General features: G+C 47.2%; 1 protein-coding gene and 1 long non-coding RNA gene across 2 annotated transcripts in view; one reads left to right on the forward strand and one right to left on the reverse strand.

Moving 5' to 3' along the window:
* The first annotated feature begins 424 nt into the window (after positions 1–424).
* On the forward strand, positions 425–8,514 carry LOC134358251 (uncharacterized). The gene is made up of 3 exons (XR_010020840.1): positions 425–581; positions 7,328–7,439; positions 7,943–8,514. It is a non-coding gene; the product is annotated as an uncharacterized LOC134358251 (long non-coding RNA).
* Positions 8,515–12,628: 4,114 nt separating this feature from the next.
* LOC134358616 (chondroitin sulfate proteoglycan 4-like) overlaps positions 12,629–23,413 on the reverse strand; it is a 205,597-nt gene continuing 194,812 nt past the window's right edge. Inside the window, exons 9-10 of the mRNA XM_063071058.1 lie at positions 22,978–23,161; positions 12,629–16,279 (exon numbers count right to left, since the gene is read on the reverse strand). Of these exons, the coding sequence (XP_062927128.1) occupies positions 14,376–16,279; positions 22,978–23,161 (2,088 nt within the window). The 3' untranslated portion in view covers positions 12,629–14,375. The remainder of the gene's footprint in view (positions 16,280–22,977; positions 23,162–23,413) is intronic.

The following is a 23,413-nucleotide window of genomic DNA, read 5'->3' on the forward strand; positions in this document are numbered from 1 at the left end:
TCTGTAAACCAGCAACCTCATCTTCAGTGCTATTATCTGCCTTTCCTAGGATGCTTCTTGCATTGAAATATATAAATATATGCAGCTCAGGGCACTAGTCGCACCAGGCTCAACCTTTTGATTCCTAACTTTGTCTGAAGTCTTGCCAACCTCTGCCTCCACAACCTCTCCACTCCCTGTTCTGGCATTCTGGTTCCCGTCCCCCCGCAACTCTAGTTTAAATCTCACCATGCAGCACTAACCAACCTTCCCACTAGGATATTAGTCCCCCTCCAATTCATGTGCAAACTGGCCCATCTGTAGAGATTCCACCTTCCCTGGAAGACAGCCCAATGCCCATCCTCCTACACCTGCTCGTTAGCCACGTATTAAACTGTACAATCTGCCAAGGTCTGACCTCACTAGCACGTGGTACAAGTAGCAATCCTGAGATCACAACCCTAGGGGTCCTGCCCTTTAACATCGCAGCGAACTCCCTGGACCCACTTTGCAGAACCCCGTCACTCATTGGTACCTTCATGGAGCACGATTGGATGAGGAAGGAGCAGATTCCAGGGGAAACTCGGAAATGACTCATGCAGGTTGTGTCAGTGTTACAGTGAGGGGTGTGTCGGTGTTACAGTGAGGGCTGTTGGGTGTATCGGTGTTACAGTGTGTCATGTGGGGTGTGTCAGTGTCACAGTGAGGGGTGTGGGGTGTGTCAGTGTTACAGTGAGGGTTACAGCCCTTGGGGGAACACATGTTATCGTGAGGGTTGTGCTGGAAACGGACGGTACGAATTGGGATAATTCATTTCTGACTGTGCGGTGAGATTACACGCCTGGAGAGGGATATCCAGCGGTAATGATAGCGTGTGAATCGATCCTGGTAACCGTGACACATTCGGCCGGGTTTCAACGATTTCTCTTTCTGCTGGCGTGTTCCTTTAAATGCCAAGTTCCCAAAAGGGTTAAAACAGATCTTTGCTGAAGCTTTTCTCATTTCTGATATGAGATGAATGTAAAAAAAACTCGGGTGCAGCCGGGGGATTTCCCCCTTCTCTGTTAACGTTTCTTTTTGCCAAGATAATTGGAGACGGTGCACCAATACTCCTCTGGTTCACGAGGCCAGTGCGTGCGGTCGGCTCCCAGTGATATCATCCTGCGTGATTCCTGCGCGGAGCTGTTTATTGACGATTCTTCCTCACACTCACGACATTGTACGGGATAAGAAAAACATCTTCATACCAAGCATACAGATGACGAGCTGTGGTCAAAGCTGTAAGTGTGCTCAGTTCTGCCCCCTACTGGCCAGACAGAGCATCGCAGGGCCCTTCCTCAACCAGCTGTTGCTGTGGGTGGCGGTGAAGCCGCCCAAAGACCAGAAAACATAGAATGAGACTTTCGACCCCACCATTCTATCACGGCTGCTTTAACATCCCAACAACACACACAAAATACTGGTGAACGCAGCAGGCCAGGGAGCATCTATAGGAAGAAGTACAGTCAACGTTTCGGGTCAAGACCCTTCGTCAGGACTAACTGAAAGAAGAGCTAGTAAGAGATTTGAAAGTGGGAGGGGAGGGGGAGATCCCAAATGATAGGAGAAGACGGGAGGGGGAGGAATAGAGCTCCCACTTTCAAATCTCTTACTATCTCTTTTTCAATTACTCCTGACGAAGAGTCTCAACCCAAAATGTCGACTGTACTTCTTCCTATAGATGCTGCCTGGCCTGCTGCATTCACCAGCATTTTGTGTGTGTTGCTTGAATTTCCAGCATCTGCAGATCTTCTTGTGTTTGCTTTAACATCCCTCCCAATCTCATTCTCCTGCCTTCTTCCTGTAACCACTGACACCCTTACAATCAACTTCCTCTTTAAATATTATATCCAAATGACTTGGCCTTCACAGCCATCTGTGGCAATGAATTCTACAGATCCACCTCCCTCTGGCTGTATAAATTCCTCATCATCTCTGTGCTAAATCCACATCCATCTATCCAGTGCCCTCTGGCCCTAGACTCTCCTACTACAGGAAACATCCTGTCCACATCCACGTTATCTTGGTCTGTCAATATTCAAAGGCTTTCACTGAGATCCCACCTCATTCTTCTGAACTCCGGCAAGTACATGCTTGTTTTAATGTCCCAGTCCTCTCGAAATGAATGTGAACATTCCATTTACAATACAATGTGAAAGTAGCTTCTCCAATTGCTCTCTGCTCCATTGCTCATGAGGCACAGCATTGCTGATAAAGTCATGCTTACTGCCTGCACGAGGTTGCAGCGACACCAGCTTGAACTGGCCCAGAATCTGGTGGACGTGTTCTCATAACTTGTGGAGGGGTTCCTAGGATTCAGATTCTGCGTTGATGAAGGCTGGTTTGCTGTTGACAAGGGTAGTGAAAGTTTACCAGATCAATTTCTAGAAGGGTGAATTGTTTTTACCAGAAGTGATTATGCACTTTGGACAAAACCAATTGGGGTGGCTATGCAAGGCTTACTTTCTCAATAAGCCTTTCGTGGGATACTTTATCAAATGCATTGCTGAAATCCATATACACTACATCTACTGCTCTACCTTCATCAATGTGTTTAGTCACATCCTCAAAAAATTTAATCAGGCTCGTAAGGCACAACCTGCTTTTAACAAAGCCATGCTAACTATTCCTAATCATATCATGCCTCTCCAAATGTTCATAAATCCTGCCCTTCAGAATCTTCTCCATCAATTTACCAACCACTGAAGTAAGACTCAATGGCTTATAATTTCCTGGGTTATCTCTACTCCCTTTCTTGAATAAGAGAACAACATCTGCAACCTTCCAATTCTCTGGAACCTCCCTCATCCCCATTGATGATGCAAAGATCATTGCCAGAGGCTCAGCAATCTCCTTCCTCGCTCCCACAGTAGCCTGGGGTACATCTGGTCTGGTCCTGGTGACTTATCCAACCTGATGCTTTCCAAAAGCTCCAGCACATCCTCTTTCTTAATATTTACATGGTCAAGCTTTTCAGTCCACTGTAAGTCATCCCTACAATGACAAAGATCCTTTTCCACAGTGAATACAGAAGCAAAGTATTCATTAAGTACCTCTCCTATCTCCTCCGGTTCCATATACACTTTTCCACTGTCACAATTAATTGGTCCTATTCTCTTATGTCTTATCCTCTTGCTCTTCACATACTTGTAGAATGCCTTGGGGTTTTCCTTTATCTTGCCCACCAAGGCCTTCTCATGGTCCCTTCTGGCTCTCCTAATTTCATTCTTAAGCTCCTTCCTGCTGGCCTTATAATCTTCAAAATCTCTATAGTTACCTAGTTTTTTGAACCTTTCGTAAGCTTTTCTTTTCTTCTTGACTAGATTTTCTACATCCTTTGTACACCACGGTTCCTGTACCCTACCATCTTTTCCCTGTCTCATTGGAACGTACCTATGCAGAATGTCACGCAAATATCCCCTGAACATTTGCCACATTTCTTCCGTACATTTCCCTAAGAACATCTGTTTCCAATTTATGCTTCCAAGTTCCTGCCTGATAGCTTCATATTTCTCCTTACTCTAACTAAACACTTTCCTAACTTGTCTGTTTCTATTTCTCTCCAATGCTGTGGTAAAGGAGATAGCATTGTGATCACTATCTCCAATATGCTCTCCCACTGAGAGACCTGACACTTGACCAGGTTCATTTCCAAATACCAGATCAAGTACAGCCTCTCCTCTTGTAGGCTTATCTACATATTGTGTCAGGAAACCTTCCTGAACACACCTAACAAACTCTACCCCATCCAAACCTCTTGCTCTAGTTTAGTTGCTGAATACTTTGATGTCTGTCTGCTTCCTGGAGATCAATGGTGGAATTCAAGGCCTTGTCATCAGCTAGCCTGGCGGTTGTTACCAAAGGTTGGATCCCAATGGCTGATCTGAAATCTGGAAGTTTAAGCCTTGTGGCTGAGGCCTGGATACTGGAGACTGGGGCCTGGATACCAGAGACTGAGGCCTGGATACCGGAGACTGAGGCCTGGATACTGGAGACTGAGGCCTATCCTGAAGTTGGAGGACTGCTGGAAGTTGAAGCCCAATGGCTGAGGCCTGGATACTGGAGACTGGGGCCCGGATACTGGAGACTGGGGCCTGGATACTGGAGACTGAGGCCTGGATACTGGAGACTGAGGCCTATCCTGGAGTTGGAGGACTGCTGGAAGTTGAAGCCCAATGGCTGAGGCCTGGATACTGGAGACTGGGGCCCGGATACTGGAGACTGGGGCCTGGATACTGGAGACTGGGGCCCGGATACTGGAGACTGAGGCCTATAGGTGTGCATGGGTGGGTGGGTGGACAGCGGCTTGATTTGCTCCTGTTGTTTTGTTGCTTGTTGCTGCTCGTATTGTTCTGTGGACGTGCTGTGTTGGTGCTGGAATGTGTGGTGACACTTGTGGGCTGTCCCCAGCACATCCCTGAGTGTTAGTTGTTAACACAAACAACAGGTCACTGTATGCTTTGACGTACACGTGATAAGTAACTGGATCTGAATCCAAGTCTTGTGGATATGAAAGCAATCTGGAGTTTAAGGATTGGCTGCGAATTGAGTAAATGGTAGAGCAGGCACGAGGGCTGTAGGGATTGTTCCTGTTTCCATTTCTGATTTCCTCCACCAGCAATGAGGAGGAGGAACAGAGTGTTGTGGTTTGTAACTCCATGAACTAATCACAAGAAAACCCCAGGAGCCAGGAGTACGGGCCTACGTAATCATAGCCTGAATCAAAGGTGGTGACAAATCGGAATATAAGAGGGAGATTCAAAATTTGGCTGAGTGATGCCTTCAGGAACATTAAATGTCAACAAGACCAAGGAGCTGATGATTGACTTCAGGAGGAGGAAACCAGAGGTCCATGAGCCAGTCCTCATCACAGGATCAGGGGTGGAGAGGGTCAGCAACTTAAATTCCTTGGTGTTAATATTCCAGAGGACCTGTCCTGGGCCCACCATGCAAGTGCAATTATGAAGAAAGCCCAGCAGCACCTCCATTTCCTTAGGAGCTTGCGAAGAATCAGCACGGCATCTAAAACTTTGACAGACTATAGATGTGTGGTGGAGAGTGTATTGACTGGCTGCATCACAGCCTGGTGTGGAAACACCCCTGAATGGAAGATCCCAGAAAAGGTAGTGGATACGGCCCAGTCCATCACAGGTAAAACCCTGCCCACCATTGAGCACAGCTGCACGGAGTACTGTCGCAGGAAAGCAGCATCCATCATCAGGGACACCCACCAGCCAGGTCATGCTCTCTTCTCGCTGATGCCCTCAAGAAGGAGGTACAGAAGCCTCAGGACTCACACCATCAGGTTCAGGAACGGTTACTAGCCCTCAACCATCAGGCTCCTGGACTTGTGAGGATAACCTCACTTAATTTGTTCCATCACTGAAATATTCCCACAAGCAATGGACTCACTTTCAGGACTCTTCAGCTCATGTTCTTGATATTTACTGCTTGCTTGCTTGCTTGCTTGTTTGTTTGTTTGTTTATTTATTTATTATTAATTTCTTTCTTTTCGTATTTGCAGTTTGTTCTCTTTTGCACGCTGATCGTCTACCCAAGTTGGTGCAGTCTTTCATTATGGTTATTTTTCTATTATGGAATGAGTGAGTATGCCCATAAGAAAATAAATCTCATGGTTGTATATACTGACTTGTATATACTTTGATAATAAATTTACTTTGAACTTTGCTCATGGTGCGTTCTTTAGACTCTGGACGAAGCTTTCTGCCAAGCCATTGTAGCTGGGTGGTACGGTGCAGATGGAATGTGTCTTATTCCATTCATTTTCAGGAATGACGGAGACTGTTTGGCAACAAACTGTGGTCCATTGCCATTGATGAAGTGTTCTGGAACACCAGTCCTTGAGAAGAGGCTTCTCAACATGTCGTGTGAGGTTGTCATGGAGACTGTTGGGAACACTTCAGGCCGCTTTGTAGCTGCATCCACTACTACCAAGAAATTTGTGCCCATGAATAGTTCAGCAAAATCCACATGAATCCTCTGCCAGGGCGATACAGGCCATTCCCAGGGCTGGAGAGACACTGCTCTTGGCATCTTTTGGATGTGGTGCTAATCTGCTGATTCATCCCAGGACACCAGCCAAAGCTTCAAGCCAATGTTTTCATTTTGACCATGCCTTGCTGACTGGCGTGTAGCTCCTCCAACACTTCAGCTCCTGCAGCGTCACTGGTGCTAAAATGTATCAGTCTCTACAGTTCCTTCGGATTCGTCAGACACACTGCTGCAGGGGCGACAGCTTGTTTTCCGTATCGTCCTTCCCTGGCTTGCGTATGATGTGGACAACTAGGACTCAACACCCACAGCTGACCCCGTCCAACTGAGGGGATCACACAGAAACAGGCCCTTTGGCCCAACTGGTCCATGCTGACCACATTGTCCACCTGAACTGGTACCATTCGCCTGTATTTGGCTCACATCCCTGTAAATCCCCATCCCAGATGGTTGCATCACTGGGGGCTGCTGCACAGGATTGAAGTAAGCAGCAGAAACTTTAAACTCAGTCAGCTCCATCATGGGCACTAGCTCCACAGTATCCAGGACACCTTCAAGGAGCGGTGCCTCAAAAAGGCAGCATTCATCACTAAGGACCCCTGTCACCCAGGTCTTCTCTCATTGTTACCATCAGGGAGAAGGTACAGGAGCCTGAAGGCACTCACTCAGTCATTCAGTCATTTAGGAACAGCTTCTTCTCCTCTGCCATCCGATTTGTGAATGGACGTTGAGGCCTCACTACTTATTTTCTAAATTTTGCACGACCTATTTGATTTAGCTATTTAATAATTATACTTACTGTAATTCATGTTTTTTCTGTTATGATGGATTACATTGTACTGCTGCCACAAAGATAACAAATTCCATGACATAGTTTGGTGATATTAAATGAGATTCTAATTCTGATCTTTCCCTACCTGCATACTTGTCCAAATGTTTTTTTAAACATTACAATTGCAGCTGCCTAAGCCACCTCCTCTGGTAGCCCATTCATATACCCACCACCTTCTGTGTGAAAACTTGTCCCCCAAGCCCTTTTGAAATTTATAATATCTAGGGAAAGAAATCAAGATTCTCACAATTCCAGCTCTCCAGCCCCAGTAGTTAGGCAAACAGAACTGTACATAGTGCACTCCCCCCCGCCCCCCCCAACCTTCTTGAACAGGACAATGCAGAGTATGTAGAGGAAAAAATCTGCAGTTCCTGGAAATACGTTATGTTTGTGGGAGTGTGTCTGGTTTTGTTTGCAAACGTCAGGGTTTCTGTGAATACTTCTTTTGCTCTTCCTGCCTAGCAGATGACTTCATTTGTGGAACCGTGGGTGACTGCATCAACAGGTTAGGCCTGGAAGACATTTCAATTCATCTCTACATTCCCTATGAGAAATCATTGCTCCTGCGTAAATCCAGGTCTGTATGAACAAAAATTGCGCTGTCATCTGCAATAAGTTGTCTTCCAAACTTGACTAACTCCTGATGTCCTCTGACAGGTTTTACCTTACAGTAACTCCCTGATCACACCACTCCCTGATGGAGATGCTTGTCCCACTCCCATGAGGGAGGAGGCCACATAGCATTCATGCCAGGACCACCCAACTTGAAAACAGTAACTTTTCCCAAGCAGCAAGGCTGATCAACACCTCCACCCACTAACTCCACCACTACTTTATTATTTCCTGTCAGTCTCCTTATGTAGAGCCTAGTGTCACTTTATGGACACACAATCACAGAGTCGTAGAAAAATACAGCACAGAAATAGGCCCTTTGGCCCACCTAGTCTGTGCAAAACCATTTAAACTACCTAGTCCCATCAATCAATCTATGTATATCCTCCCGGGAGGGGGGAGAAGATGGCGGCTCGATGGCAGCGCGCGCGGCCACTTCGGTGATGATATCTGTTATCTGTCAAGTAGGGGACCGTGCACAATCCTGATTTGATGGAGACAGAGCACAGGGGAACATCTGGAAAACTTCTGAAATGCCCGCTTTGCTGCCGCTGCTACTGTGTGGTAACCGGAATCTCCGGAGCAGAAGGCCCTGAAATCCTTGGCTTTGCTTGTTTCAGCGACCGGTGCTAGGTCGAAGGAGCTCGGCAGAGGATGGCGCTCGGGAGGCTGTATCGGAGAGGCTGGTCGGAAGCTTGGAGTTTTCGGACGGATGGACTCAGTGTCGGCTGTGCTCGGCTGCTTCCAAGGTATCGGCAAGTTGACGGTGCCTGGAGGTCTGTGGCAGGGAGTTTCACCCTTTTGCTGCCTGCTATCGGGGACTCGGGAGTCGATCGACTCGGGGACTTTTGAGACTTTATTTACCGTGCCCATGGTTTGTTCTTCATCAAATTATGGTATTGCGTTGCACTGCTGTAACTATATGTTATAATTACGTGGTTCTGTCAGTGTTAGTCTTTGGTTTGTCCTGTTTTCTGTGATATCACTCTGGAGAAACATTGTATCATTTCTTAATGCATGTATGCATTTCTAAATGACAATAAAAGAGGACTGAGTGTTCTCATAATCTAAATAAGCAATCTTATGTATTTATATTTATTGTGTGTTCCTTTCATTATTATTGTGTTTTTATGTTTTGTGGGTTTTTTTGTGCTGTGTCTGTTCTGGAGTAACAATTATTTTGTTCTTCTTTACACTTGTATACTGGGAATGGCATTAGACAATCCTGAAGTAAGACATTGTATTGCCCCAAGTCATATTTCAAACCTGCCGGGAAGAGATTCAACCTCTTACAGACCTGTAGGCAGTTCTAATGTTAATGGGTTATTGCTTTTAATCTCCTTGAGTGGATTCTGGAGTGAAAAGATGCTGAGGTTTCCTGCTTATCACTTTCCAGACCATCAGACTGGAGCTGATGCTTGCAGAGTTACCCCAGCTTGGCAAACACCTGCGGGCAGTAACGCAGTGGATTCAGTTAAACGAGCTGTCATTTCCTGTCTCATTCCTTCCACACCAAACTCAAAAAGCCTGGCGGGAACTTCGATAAGAGCTTACATTCTTCCGGAGACAGTGACCTGCAAATGGAATCTGGTTCCAATCCTGTTTCCAACGATCTCAAGGGTGTGGTGAGGAGAAAGAGGGATAGTGATTGTCAGTGTGGAGCACCCATTGATTGCTGGTGGCAGACCAACACTGATACTGATTTTACTCTTGTTTAGTGATACAGCCCAGAGTAGCCCAGCCCACAGTCCAGACTTCTGAGCCACGTCACCCCAGCTACCCCAACAAACCCGATAAACCCTAACATAATCACGGGAAAATTTACAATCACCAATTAACCTACCCAATACGTCTTTGGACTCTGGGACGAAACCAGAGCTCACACACTTTCCACGGGGAGGACATGTAGCACACAGAGCCACCAGATCGATACGTCACACAGAGTCGATCGATATGTCATACTGAGCCGATCAATACGTCACACTGATCCAATCGATGCGTCACACTGGGCCGATCGATATGTCACACTGAGCTGATCGATACGGTACACTGAGCCAATCGATATGATACGTCACACTGAGCTGATCGATACGGTACACTGAGCCAATCGATATGATACGTCACACTGAGCCGATCGATACGTCACACTGAGCTGATCGATACGTCACACTAATACACTACTCAGCTTTTCTTCCTTCTGTTCTGTTCTGAGAATGCTCAGGTTAATTCCGCAGAGTCCCTGCCGCCCTCCCATTCTTCGTCCAGTGGCCATGCCAAATGTATGAGCCTGGTTGACAATCAGTCAGATGCTGTTTGACTGCGAAGGTGTCTTCTGTAGTTTCCACCTCCACACACTGTTGTGATGATGACAGCACTGCACTCAAATCCTGGAATCTGCCAGGACTTCCAGCTCAAACCCCGGACTCACCCACGATGTCCAGCTCAAACCCGGGGCTCACCCACGACTTCCAGCTCAAACCCAGAAATCTGCCAGGAATTCCAGCTCAAACCCGGGAATCACCCAGGACTTCCAGCTCGAAACCGGGACTCACCCAGGACTTCCAGCTCAAACCCGGGGCTCACCCAGGACTTCCAGCTCAAACCCGGGACTCACCCAGGACTTCCAGTTCAAACCCGGGACCTGCCCAGGACTTCCAGCTCAAACCCGGGACTCACCCAGGACTTCCAGCTCAAACCCAGGGCTCACCCAGGACTTCCAACTCAAACCCAGGGCTCACCCAGGACTTCCAGCTCAAATCCGGGATGTCGCTTGTTCTCTTGGCTCAGAGTAACTGAAAGAATTCTCGAGACCAGGATAAGAACAATGATTTTATTATATCCAGCCAACAACGTACAATGTGTTTGCCAGTTTCATACAACCCAGGCATGCGCCTGGACCATCAGTCCTGGTGTGAATTATTTCAGTGTTGGCCCTGAACCACCCGCCTGCGCCCCCCCCCCCCCCGTAAGAGCTCACAAGTATTGCATGGGACTCGATCGTTGGTTTATCAGTACACGGACATCAACCCACTGGCTGTTTACACCAGTTGCACTTGACTTTGTTTCTTGTGAGGACAGGAGAATGGTGAGATAGAACTTTTTCTGAGGTTACAAGAACTTTCGTTTGTTTTCTTACTTTTAACTTCAACAAGCAGACCCTTTGGCAATGTGTATGGTTAAACAGAGGGTAATTTTAACCTGACGAAGGGTCTCGGCCTGAAACGTTGAATATACCTCTTCCGAGAGATGCTGCCTGGCCTGCTGCGTTTACCAGCAACTTTATGTGCGTTGGCTAATTTTAACATCTTCTGCCTGGGGATGGGTGACTGTTGCTCTGATTTCCCAGCAGATAGTGTTTTTTATTGGCAGGATTGCTGTATTTCTGTGACCTCCCACTCGGACCGCAATGGTGTTGACATGATGAGACAGGACTGCAGAAGGTACGGACCATAAACACAAGAGATTCTGTAGATGCTGGAAATCCAGAAAACACCACACAAAATGCTGGAGGAACTACCCTTTCCTCATTTTCCATTTCCTATCTCGCCCCTCCCTACCCCTTCTACTCTTACCTCCACCTCTCCCCTCCTCCTTCCCTCTCTCCCATAGTCCACTCTCCTCTCCTACCGGATTCCTTCTACTTTAATACTTTACCTCCTCCACCTTTCCTATTCCAGACTCTCACTTCATCCCCCTCCCCATCCCACTATCTCACCCCTCACCTCATCTCAACTATCATTTGTCAGATTCTCACTTCACCCCCTCCCCATCCCTCTACCTCATCCATCCCTCTACCTCACCCCTCACCTCATCTCAACTATGATTTGTCAGATTCTCACTTCACCCCCTCCCCATCCCTCTACCTCATCCATCCGTCTACCTCACCCCTCACCTCATCTCAACTATCATTTACCAGATTGTCACTTCACCCCCTCCCCATCCCTCTACCTCACCCCTCACCTCATCTCAACTATCATCTGTCAGATTCTCACTTCACCCCATCTCCCCATCCCTCTACCTCACCCCTCACCTCATCTCAACTATCATCTGTCAGATTCTCACTTCACCCCATCTCCCCATCCCTCTACCTCACCCCTCACCTCATCTCAACTATCATCTGTCAGATTCTCACTTCACCCCACCTCCCCATCCTTCTACCTCACCCCTCACCTCATCTCAACTATCATCTGTCAGATTCTCACTTCACCCCACCTCCCCATCCCTCTACCTCACCCCTCACCTCATCTCAACTATCATTTGCCAGATTGTCACTTCATCCCCTCCCCATCCTTCTACCTCACCCCTCACCTCATCTCAACTATCATTTGCCAGATTGTCACTTCATCACCTCCCCATCCCTCTACCTCACCCCTCACCTCATCTCAACTACCGTCTGCAGATTCTCACTTCACCCCACCTCCCCATCCCTCTACCTCACCCCTCACCTCATCTCAACTATCATTTGCCAGATTGTCACTTCATCACCTCCCCATCCCTCTACCTCACCCCTCACCTCATCTCAACTATCATCTGTCAGATTCTCACTTCACCCCACCTCCCCATCCCTCTACCTCACCCCTCACCTCATCTCAACTATCATTTGCCAGATTGTCACTTCACCCCCTCCCCATCCCTCTACCTCACCCCTCACCTCATCTCAACTATCATTTGCCAGATTGTCACTTCATCCCCTCCCCATCCTTCTACCTCACCCCTCACCTCATCTCAACTATCATCTGTCAGATTGTCACTTCATCACCTCCCCATCCCTCTACCTCACCCCTCACCTCATCTCAACTATCATTTGCCAGATTGTCACTTCATCACCTCCCCATCCCTCTACCTCACCCCTCACCTCATCTCAACTATCATCTGTCAGATTCTCACTTCACCCCACCTCCCCATCCCTCTACCTCACCCCTCACCTCATCTCAACTATCATTTGCCAGATTGTCACTTCACCCCCTCCCCATCCCTCTACCTCACCCCTCACCTCATCTCAACTATCATTTGCCAGATTGTCACTTCATCACCTCCCCATCCCTCTACCTCACCCCTCACCTCATCTCAACTATCATTTGCCAGATTGTCACTTCATCACCTCCCCATCCCTCTACCTCACCCCTCACCTCATCTCAACTATCATTTGCCAGATTGTCACTTCATCCCCTCCCCATCCCCACACCTTCTTATTCTGGCTTCTTCCCATCACCCGAAGGTCATTAGCCCAAATTGTGACTGTTTATTCCATTTCATAGACGCTGCCCGACCTGCTGAATTCCTCCGGCATGTTCCCCTTTCACATGACTGAGTAAAAGCGATCACCCACACCCCTGTCAATGGAGGCAGGAGTCTATCCCGTATATCGAGGCACCACTCGTCTGCCATGGTGTAACCTGATTGTGGCAGACACTAACACTCATCCACACGGCAGCCTGTTCGAGCGTGCCCCTTGGAGTTCGGCTGTATTCCACCTGATATTGAAGGGTGCAAGTGCCAAACTGTCAGTAGGTTGTAACGCTCAGGTTGTTTTCTGACATCCAGACGAGGGAAGCTTTGGCACTCCTACAGCAACAATATTTATGCACAGAAATCTCCCACAAGTAACGGCCGACCTGTTTGTTGGTGTTGACTGAGAGATAACACAGCCAGGACATGACTGGGAAGTTGTTTGAATGCCAAAGTGATGTTTTATATTCAACTATGAGGGAAGAACACACCTCGGTATAAATTCCCACTCAGCAGCCAACCCCTCCACAGTGCAGCCTGCCCTGAGTAGGAGACAGAAGCGTTTACAGTGCAGAGTATGTGGTCAGGGCTTTGGAATGAGTAGTCAACATGCAACTCTCAAACAATCAGACGACAGCAGCTCTGACAAACTCTGGTGCCAGGTAGTGGCCTCCCACTGTGTCCGAATGAGCACAGGCACCGGGAAGAGATCTGGGCAAACAGACAGTGCAAGCACATAATGCTTGTCTCTTTGGAGCAAAGGAGGATGAGAGGTAACTTGATAGAGATGTACAAGATATTAAGGCATAAATCAAGTGGATAACCAGAGACTTTTTCCCAGGGTGGAAATGGCTAATACCAAGAGGCATAATTTTAAAGTAATTGGAGGAAAATATAGGGGGGTGGGGATGTCAGAGGTGTGGGACCGCCCAGAGAGTGTTGGAAGTCCACCTGATGTCAACTAGTCAGCTAGCTGGGTTGTGGCACGCTGGGTGTAACTCAGGAAGGCTGTAGATGGCATGGTGTGTTACCACAGCTCCTATGTGTACCCTTACTGGACTGGGATCACAGGGAATCAGAAATCTAGTGACCAATCATCAACAGGATTAGAAACAAATCAAATGGTAGAACCGACTCAATGGCCCGAACAGCCTAACTTTGCTGCTTTGTATACCGTGCTAAATCGATCAAAACTAGCATGACTGAGAACGTCTGCAAGCCTTGATATCCGATGGAAATGGACGGTGCCAGTCCGTAAATCTTAGCCCGCTGAAATGGAGCGATGTCCCACCTTTCATAATCCTGCAGCACACATTAAACGTGGCCCAGACCCTGGCACAATCTCGCCACGGCAAGTCCACATTGTCCCCGTTACAAGCTGGCAAGGGCTGCACCTCAGCCAGGCAGCTCCAGCAAGGGCAGGCTTGAAATCGGAATAAATATTATTTTCATACATCCGTTATAAAAAGATCAGTTATTTTAATTTCTGGAATGTGAACAGGTCACCCGGCAGCTAACAAGGCATTTGGTTTGTAAAAGGATGTGGCATCCGGAGTGGAAGCCACTGCTGCAGGTGATGGTGGGAAACGATCTGCCTCCATGTCATGAGGTGCAGGGCTCGGAGTTGTAACTGGCCTGAGGAGCAGTGCTGGGCTGTGTACTGGTACAGGGGTCATACCCAGTAGTGACTAGTCTTCACTGTAGGCCTGCCTGACTTGCAGAACTGGTTCGCCTCAGGATTAACGTGGCCACTGTTGGATTGTACATCTGTGCCGTTTAATGGCCTGACGTTCACTAGAGGGACAGACTGAACATGGTCAGTTGTCCGAAAGGTCTCGTTCTCCAAAGCACCGTTACGGGGGGCCGCCTGCACGTTGTGCTTTCCTGTCTTGTTGCGCTTTGTAATGTAGATCACAACTGTGGCTATAATCAACAAAAGCAAAATGATCAGGATAACAGAAATAATGATTGCGATGAGATTGCTGTCTGATGACCTGAGGACCCTCTCATTTCCTGTTGTGGATGGGAACTCTGTTGTTACACTGTCTGATGTCACTTCATTCCCTCTTCGTCCAAATGTGAAGGGATTCCACGTTGATGCAGAAGAGTACCCATCCATTTCATTTGCATCCTGAGCTGGAGGGCTGGTGCTGGAATACCTTGACTCTGTACTCCTCGGGGAGGAGTTCTGTACTAGTGTGGCATTGTAATGGCGATTTGGTATATACGCAACAGTCTGAAATTCCAGAGCACCCATGGCAGCTGGCACTCCATCAGCTTTCAAGAGAAAGTGGAAGCCATCCAGCTGTGGGTATGTCACAGCCACATCAGAATCAAAGACTTCAATGGCTACATTTCTGTCTTCGAGGTCAGTCTGGGTGAAGTTACTGCCAAGCGGACTTCGAGTTCCATTCTCTTTATGTAGCCGGATTAGTCTCCCAGCTCTGGGCTGCTGGATGAGGCAGAAGGAGGGAATGCTCTGGGTTTTAAGGCCCAGTTCACTTGCATCCAAAATATCTGTATCAATTAAGACGGTGGTACCTCTGGGCCACTGTAGCTCACGGGCCACCCTCACCAGTGGCCGCACTGTAATGTTCACCGTGCCCGATACATTGCCCTTGTGGGTCAGGGCCCAAACCTGGAAGCTGTCCTGGTGAACGGAGAAGTCCGTCATACGGTATTTCAGCACTCCATCGTCTACGTGCCTCTGCAGGAACTCGGTCACCACAGTCTGGTTCACAGTTACCTCTCCATGCCTTGGCTGCTGGGTTACCTTGTAACGCACTGGGTCATCTCCCTTGCTATCTGCCAGAAGATGCTCTCTGGTTATGGGTGCTGCTGGCTCACCCTGTATTAATACAATCTCTTTGTTGTGAATCATTTTCAGAACCTCAATAGTCAGAGTCCCCTCGACTGCTGGATGTTCCCCATCAGAGACCCTGAAGTGGAATGTGCTGGTACCTGGTGGGCCCTCTGCTTTGAAAAGTACTTTGCCAGCATTGATATCGGCCTGTGTGAATTGCTTTATGGGCATCCTGCTGTTAACTCGATGCACAAAGAAACCATTGTCTGGCCCTGTGAGCACGCTGTACTGAATTTCTTCCGGCATGTTATCAGGGTCGGCAGTGTGCATGTGCTCCTGAGTCAACTCTAGGCTGGAACCTTGCAGTGCGTGGAGGGTTGATCTCATCGTCACAATCTGTGGAAGATACTCCTTCACTGGCAGTGCCGTCACATTAAAGGGCTCCGAAATAACAATGGTAGCTCTGTTGTATGCAGGCTGGGCCAGCGACTTTCTCCTTAGGCCCAGCCGAGCTCGGAACACGAAGCTGTCGGTCAGTGACCCTGACCTGATGTGTGTGTACTGTAGTGCCGATGACAGCAAGTCAGACTGGGTGAACCGCCCCACCTTTCGCTTGCCAGGCAGGGAGAGGAACCCATGCAGTGGCTGGGTGCTCACCTCAAATACCACGTCATAAGCAGACCGATCGGTTGCAGGCACTGAGGCCAGGAGGTTGGAAGCATCGAGTAATGACTGGTCAATTGCTGCACGTTCACCTTGAGGCAGCTTCAGGCCTGTAGAGGAAAGAAAGACACTTTGTTCATTCAAAGTTCAAAGTAAATTTGTTATCAAATTGCACATATGTCACCATATATAATCCTGAGATTCATTTTCTTGTGGGCATTCACAGTAAATACAAAAAAGACAATAGGATCAACAAAAGACCACACCCAACAGGCAGAGAACAACCAACCTGCAGAAAAAGCCGTGCAAATACAAAAATAAATAAAAATAATAATAAATAAGTAAGCAATAAATATTGAGAACGAGATGAGGAGTCCTTGAAAGTGTGTCCATGGGTTGTGGGAACAGTTCAGTGATGGGGTGTGTGAAGATGAGTGAAGTTATCCCCTCTGGCTCAGGAGCCTGATGATTGGGGGGTAATAACTGTTCCTGAACCTGGTGGTGTGGGTCCTGAGGTTCCTGTGCCTCCTTCCTGATGGCAGCAGTGAGGTGAGAGGATGGCCTGGGTGATGGGGGTTCTTGATGGTGGATGCTGCTTTCTTGTAACAGCGCTCCATGTAGATGTGCTCAGTGTTGGGGAGGGCTTTACCCGTGATGGACTGGGCTGTATTCACCACTTCTTGCAGGCTTTTCCGTTCAAGGGCATTGGCGTTTCCAAAACAACACACACAAAATGCTGGAGGAACTCAGCAGGTCAGAGAGCAACTAGGGAAATGAATAAACAGTCAATGTTTCAGGCCAAGAGTCTTCTTCAGGACTGGCACCTCCTCCTTCCTTTCCAGTCCTGAAGGGTCTCAGCCCAAAACGCCAACAGTTTACTTTTTTCCATTGATGCTGCCTGAGCTGCTGAGTTCCTCTTGCATTTGTGTGTGTGGCTTTGGATTTCCAGCGTTTGCAGAAATTCTTGTGTTTATGGCTGGTGTTTCCATACTCAGGCTATGGTGCAAACAGTCAATATACTCTTCACTGTACCTCTGTAGAAGTTTACAGCTGCAGACTGCCCTCATGCAATCTGCAGCTGGGAATGTTATTCCAGCTCCAGACATGTCCTGACACCCTCCTTTCCTTCAGTCACCACGACACCTCCTAATGTTAGTGGCATCTGCTACAGTCACTGCCCAGCAGAGCTCTCCACAGCCTCACAGCCTTCCGCTTAAAATATTTCTGCTGCTCCCTCACACGTGTACTTGTGACCTGTCACTCAGGGCAGTCTTGGGAATACCTCCACAACACTCCGTGATTTTTCTGGTTCTCACTCCTGCAGGTCACAACAATGTACATTGAAATTCAGAAACGGGTCTGAAATTAGATTAAATGAGCTTTATTTGTCACGTGTACGTTCAAACACGGAGTGGAATGTGTCACTTGCGTCAAATCAAATCGGTGAGGATTGTGCTGCGGACAACCCGCGTAAGTGTCGCCATGCTTCCAGCACCAACATAGCATGTCCACAACTTGCTAACGCTAACCTTTACTGTGCATCTTTGGAACGTGGGAGGAAACTGGAGCACCCAGAGGAAAGCCACGCGGTTACTAATCGAATCTCGATCTTACAGCTGGTGCTGAACACTGCATGACTATCTGCTCTCACAGCTTGATGTCCGTCTGAGGGCCCCAGAGAGCTGGGACAGGTGAGGCTGGAATGTCTGCTCGATGGTGAGGGAGGAAACTGGATCACCCGCAGGAAATCCATGAGGTCACAGACAGGGGTGGGAATCAGGTGATGACCCTCTATGTTCAACATAATGCACTCTACACAGGTACTTCTTACTGTGTCTGTGACTGCCCCCATGTCACAGGGTTCCCACCCCTGTCTGAGGGGGGAGAAGATGGCAGCACGACAGCAGCGCGCGCGGTCACTTCGGTGATGGTGTCTGTTATCTGTCAAGTAGGGGACCGTGCACAATCCTGATTTGATGGAGACAGACATGAGAGTACAGCGGAACATCTGGGAAACTTCTGAAATGTCCACTTCGCTGCAGCTGCTACTGTGTGGTAACCGGAATCTCCGGAGCTGAAGGCCCCGAAATCTTCGGCTTTGCGTGTTTCAGCGGCCGGGGAGAGGTCGAAGGTGCACGGCAGAGGATGGCGCTCGGGAAGCTGTATTGGAGAGGCTGCTCGGAAGCTCGGAGTTTTCCAACGGATGGACTCAGGGTCGGCTGTTTCCAAAGTATCGGCAAGTTGACAGTGCCTGGAGGTTTATGGCAGGGAGTTTCCTTTTTTTCACCGTGCCCATGGTCTGTTCTTTATCAAATTATGGTATTGCTTTGCACTGCTGTAACTATATGTTATAATTATGTGGTTCTGTCAGTGTTAGTCTTTGGTTTGTCCTGTTTTCTGTGATATCACTCCGGAGAAACATTGTATCATTTCTTAATGCATGTATGCATTTTTAAATGACAATATAAGAGGACTGAGTGTTCTCATAATCTAATCTAAAAAAAAGGATCAGCCATGATGAAATAGCAGAGCAGACTCGATGGGCTGAATGGCCTAATTCCGCTGCTTTCTCTTATGTAATTATTACTGAATGTTATTCAATACTTTCCTACCTACCTTTCTGTCAGGGGCAGTCTTAGCAACCACACCTTCAGTATGGTTCATATCTTCTGGTAGAGGTTTATAAGATTATGAGAGGCATAGATGGAGTAGACAAAAATATATTTTCCCAAGGCTTGAAATGTCTAATACCAGAGGCTATTAATTTGTGAGAGGGGTAATTTCAAAGGAGATGTGAGGGGCAATTTTTTTTTACAGAGATCTGGTTGATAACATGGCTAACTGGATCAGCAAATTTGCGGATGACATTGAGATCGGGGTGTAATGGACAGCAAGGAAGGCTATCGTGGCTTGCAGAGGGATCTGGACCAGCTGGAAATATGGGCTGAAAAATGGCAGATGGAGTTTAATGCAGACAAGTGTGAGGTGTTGCACTCGGTGGGACCAAACAGGATAGGTCTTACACAGTGAATGGTAGGGACTGAGGAGTGTGGTAGAACAAAGGAATAGAAACCATAGAAACTACAGCACAGAAACAGGTCTTTTGGCCCTTCTCGGCTGTGCCGAACCATTTTCTGCCTAGTCCCACTGACCTGCACATGGACCATATCCCTCCATACACCTCCCATCCATGTATCTGTCCAATTTATTCTTAAATGTTAAAAAAGAACCCGCATTTACCACCTCGTCTGGCAGCTCATTCCATACTCCCACCACTCTCTGTGTGAAGAAGCTCCCCCTAATGTTCCCTTTAAACTTTTCCCCCCTCACCCTTAACCCATGTCCTCTGGTTTTTTTCTCCCCTTGCCTCAGTGGAAAAAGCCTGCTTGCATTCACTCTATCTATACCCATCATAATTTTATATACCTCTATCAAATCTCCCCTCATTCTTCTACGAGTTTCTCAAGTCTCGACAACATCCTTGTAAACCTTCTCTGCACTCTTTCTACCTTATTTATATCCTTCCTGTAATTTGGTGACCAAAACTGAACACAATACTCCAGATTCGGCCTCACCAATGCCTTATACAACCTCATCATAACATTCCAGCTCTTATACTCAATACTTTGATTAATAAAAGCCAATGTACCAAAAGCTCTCTTTACGACCCTATCTACCTGTGACGCCACTTTCAGAAAATTTTGTATCTGTATTCCCAGATCCCTCTGTTCCACTGCACTCCTCAGTGCCTTACCATTAACCCTGTATGTTCTACGTTGGTTTGTCCTTCCAACGTGCAATATCTCACACTTGTCTGTATTAAACTCCATCTGCCATTTTTCAGCCCATTTTTCCAGCTGGTCCAAGTCCCTCTGCAGGCTCTGAAAACCTTCCTCACTGTCTACTACACCTCCAATCTTTGTATCATCAGCAAACTTGCTGATCCAATTTACCACATTATCATCCAGATCATTGATATAGATGACAAATAACAATGGACCCAGCACTGATCCCTGTGGCACACCACTAGTCACAGGCCTCCACTCAGAAAAGCAATTCTCTACCACCACTCTCTGGCTTCTTCCATTGAGCCAATGTCTAATCCAATTTACCACCTCTCCATGTATACCTAGCGACTGAATTTTCCTAACTAACCTCCCATGCGGGACCTTGTCAAAGGCCTTGCTGAAGTCCATGTAGACAATATCCACTGCCTTCCCTTCATCCACTTTCCTGGTAACCTCCTCGAAAACCTCCAATAGATTGGTCAAACATGACCTACCATGCACAAAGCCATGTTGACTCTCCCTAATAAGTCCCTGTCTATCCAAATGCTTGTAGATTCTGTCTCTTAGTACTCCCTCCAATAACTTACCTACTACCGATGTTAAACTTACTGGCCTATAATTTCCCGGATTACTTTTCAATCCTTTTTTAAACAACGGAACAACATGAGCCACTCTCCAATCCTCCGGCACCTCACCTGTAGACAGCGACATTTTAAATATTTCTGCCAGGGCCCCTGCAATTTCAATACTAGTCTCCTTCAAGGTCCGAGGGAACATCCTGTCAGGTCCCGGGGATTTATCCACTTTAATTTTCCTCAAGACAGCAAGCACCTCCTCCTTTTCAATCTGTACAGATCTAGGAATATAGGTCCAAAATTCGCTGAAAGTGGTGTCACAGGTGGATAGGGTCATAAAGAAAGGTTTTGGCACATTGGCCTTCATTAGTCAACATACTGAGTACAGGAGATGGAATGTCATTGAACGGGCTTTGAATCCATGAACACTTTTTCACTGCATTTTTATTTGTTTTTTTTGCCCTATGTATTTTAATTTATCTATCTAATAGACATGTATATATTTACTGTAACTCAAGTTTTTTTTCTCTATATTTATTTTTTCATGTATTTCATTGTTCTGGTGCCATAAAGTTAACAAATTTCATGAGATATGCCAGTGACATTAAACTTGATTCTGATTCCAATTCTGATGTTACATTGAAGTTGTATAAGATGTTGGTGAGGCCTAATTTGGAGTATTGTGTGCAGTTTTGGTTACCTACCTAGAGGAAAGATCTAAGTAAGGTTGAAAGAGTACAGAGAAAATTTGAAAGTATGTTGCTGAGTCTGGAGGACCTGAGTAATATGGAAAGATTGAATAGGTTGGAAAGATTGAATAGGTTAAGACTTTATTTCTTGGAACGTAGAAGATTAAGAAGGGATTTGATAGAGGTATACAAAATTATGAGGGGTATAGATAGGGTAAATGCAAGCAGGCTTTTTCCACCGAGGTTGGGTGGGACTACAACTAGAGGTCATTGGTGAAGTGTGAAAGGTGAAATGTTTAAGGGGAACTTGAAGAGAAACTTCTTCACTGCGAGGATCATGGGAGTGTGGAATGAGTTGTCAGCACAAGTGATGTCTCCAAGCTCAGCTTTAATGCTCAAGAGAAGTTTGGATAGGTACATGGATGGCAGGGGTATGGAGGACTATGGTCACAGTGCAGGTTGATGGGTGTAGGCAGTTTAAATGTTCCGGCATGGACTAGATGGGCCAAAGGGCCTGTTTCTGTGCTGTACTTCTCTATGAGTCTATGAGAGTAGTGGGTGCCTGGAGTAGTGGTAGAGAGAGAAACATTGGAGAATTTTAAGAGAAGTTTAAGTAGTCACATGAAATGTGAGGAAATGGAACGATATGAACATTGCCAAGAGAAAATCTGCAGACGTTGGAAATCCGAGCAACACACAATCCTGCCGAAGGGTTTCGGCCCGAAACGTCGACTGCTTTTCCCCGATATGAATATTGTATAGGCAGAAGAAATTAGTTTAATTGGCCACACACATCAAAGTTGCTGGTGAACGCAGCAGGCCAGGCAGCATCTGTAGGAAGAGGTGCAGTCGACGTTTCAGGCCGAGACCCTTCGTCAGGACTAACTAACAGGACTAGTTTAATTGGCCATTTGATTTCTAATTTAATTGGTTCAGCACATCATTGTGGGCCAAATGGCCTGTTTCTGGTCGAAGCTATATATTCAGTGTCTTCATCCCAGTTACGCATATAAATTGTTCCCTTTCGCCCACCACTCATTACCCCTTGCCAACCAATAAGAGATCAGTTTATGCATTCTCTCCATATTCTGTAGACAGCTATTCATCGGTCTGCACTTTATATGACAAGCTCATATTTTCTGCAAAGTTGTTGATGTAGCATCTGGAGATGTAAGTACTGTGCCTCGACTGGTTCCCATTGATCTATCTTGCCCCCAGGTACGCTCTGCTCTCAGGGACAGTTTAATGGCGTGAGGCTGAGAAATCATCCTGGAACACCGTTTCATTTGGTGGTATTCATGGAATGATAATTAAACTTGAACTCAAGATCAGGACCAAAGATTCAAAAATCACAAGAAATCGATTGACTGGAAAACTCCCTCTGGCCAGTAGCCCATTTTCTTGGTACCTAAGAGCCGTGAATAACTCTGTCACGGACGGACCCAAGCCCGGCTGTGAAAGGGCCATTGGGCATGGGACTAGCAACCCCATCCCATAAAAACCCAGTGCCACAGAAATGCCAACAGAGCTCCAAGGATTTCATCCTTGGGAGAGGTGGATCTTCATCCAGAAGACTAATGAAGTTGTGTGATGAAAGTAGAAACCACAGGGCCGATGAGCCTTCAGCCCAGGACAGAGCACTCTAGCAAGCTGCTGTTGGCAGCCAATGCCCCAGTAGCGGAGATAAAGAAGAAGAGCTGTGAGTGGCTGTGAAATCTACCCCAGGCTGGAGGTGGGCAGAGAACTGAAAGCTTACCTTCATTCCTCCAAAGCTGGGTGCCTTGTCCTGGACCATGATGTTCAAAGGAAATCAAGAGGGTCAGGTTGTGTTTCTCTGTAACTGCTGGGGGAGAGGAAACTAGAAACTGGAATGAATCCTGACACTCCCAGAAGGGCTCCTTGGGCCAGTCATGGTGGTAGAAAATGTTGGTGGTCTCCAGCTGTTGGTGGAAGGGAAAGAAGTCACTGTGGAACATTATCCTGGACAAACGTTACCATCCCTCACAGATGTATGGAATGTACTGCACAGAGACAGACTTTTCCGCCCCACACTCCCACCTGAGCTCTTTCTAGCCCAACCAGTTCCCCTCCACCACCACACTCCTCGTCTGGTGCAACTGGTCCTCACCCCGAATAATTTCTCCTTCGGCTCATCCCACTTCCCTCAAACCAAAGATGTAGCCATGGGCACT

This window comes from Mobula hypostoma, chromosome 18, assembly GCF_963921235.1.
Source record: "Mobula hypostoma chromosome 18, sMobHyp1.1, whole genome shotgun sequence".
NCBI lineage: Eukaryota > Metazoa > Chordata > Chondrichthyes > Myliobatiformes > Myliobatidae > Mobula > Mobula hypostoma.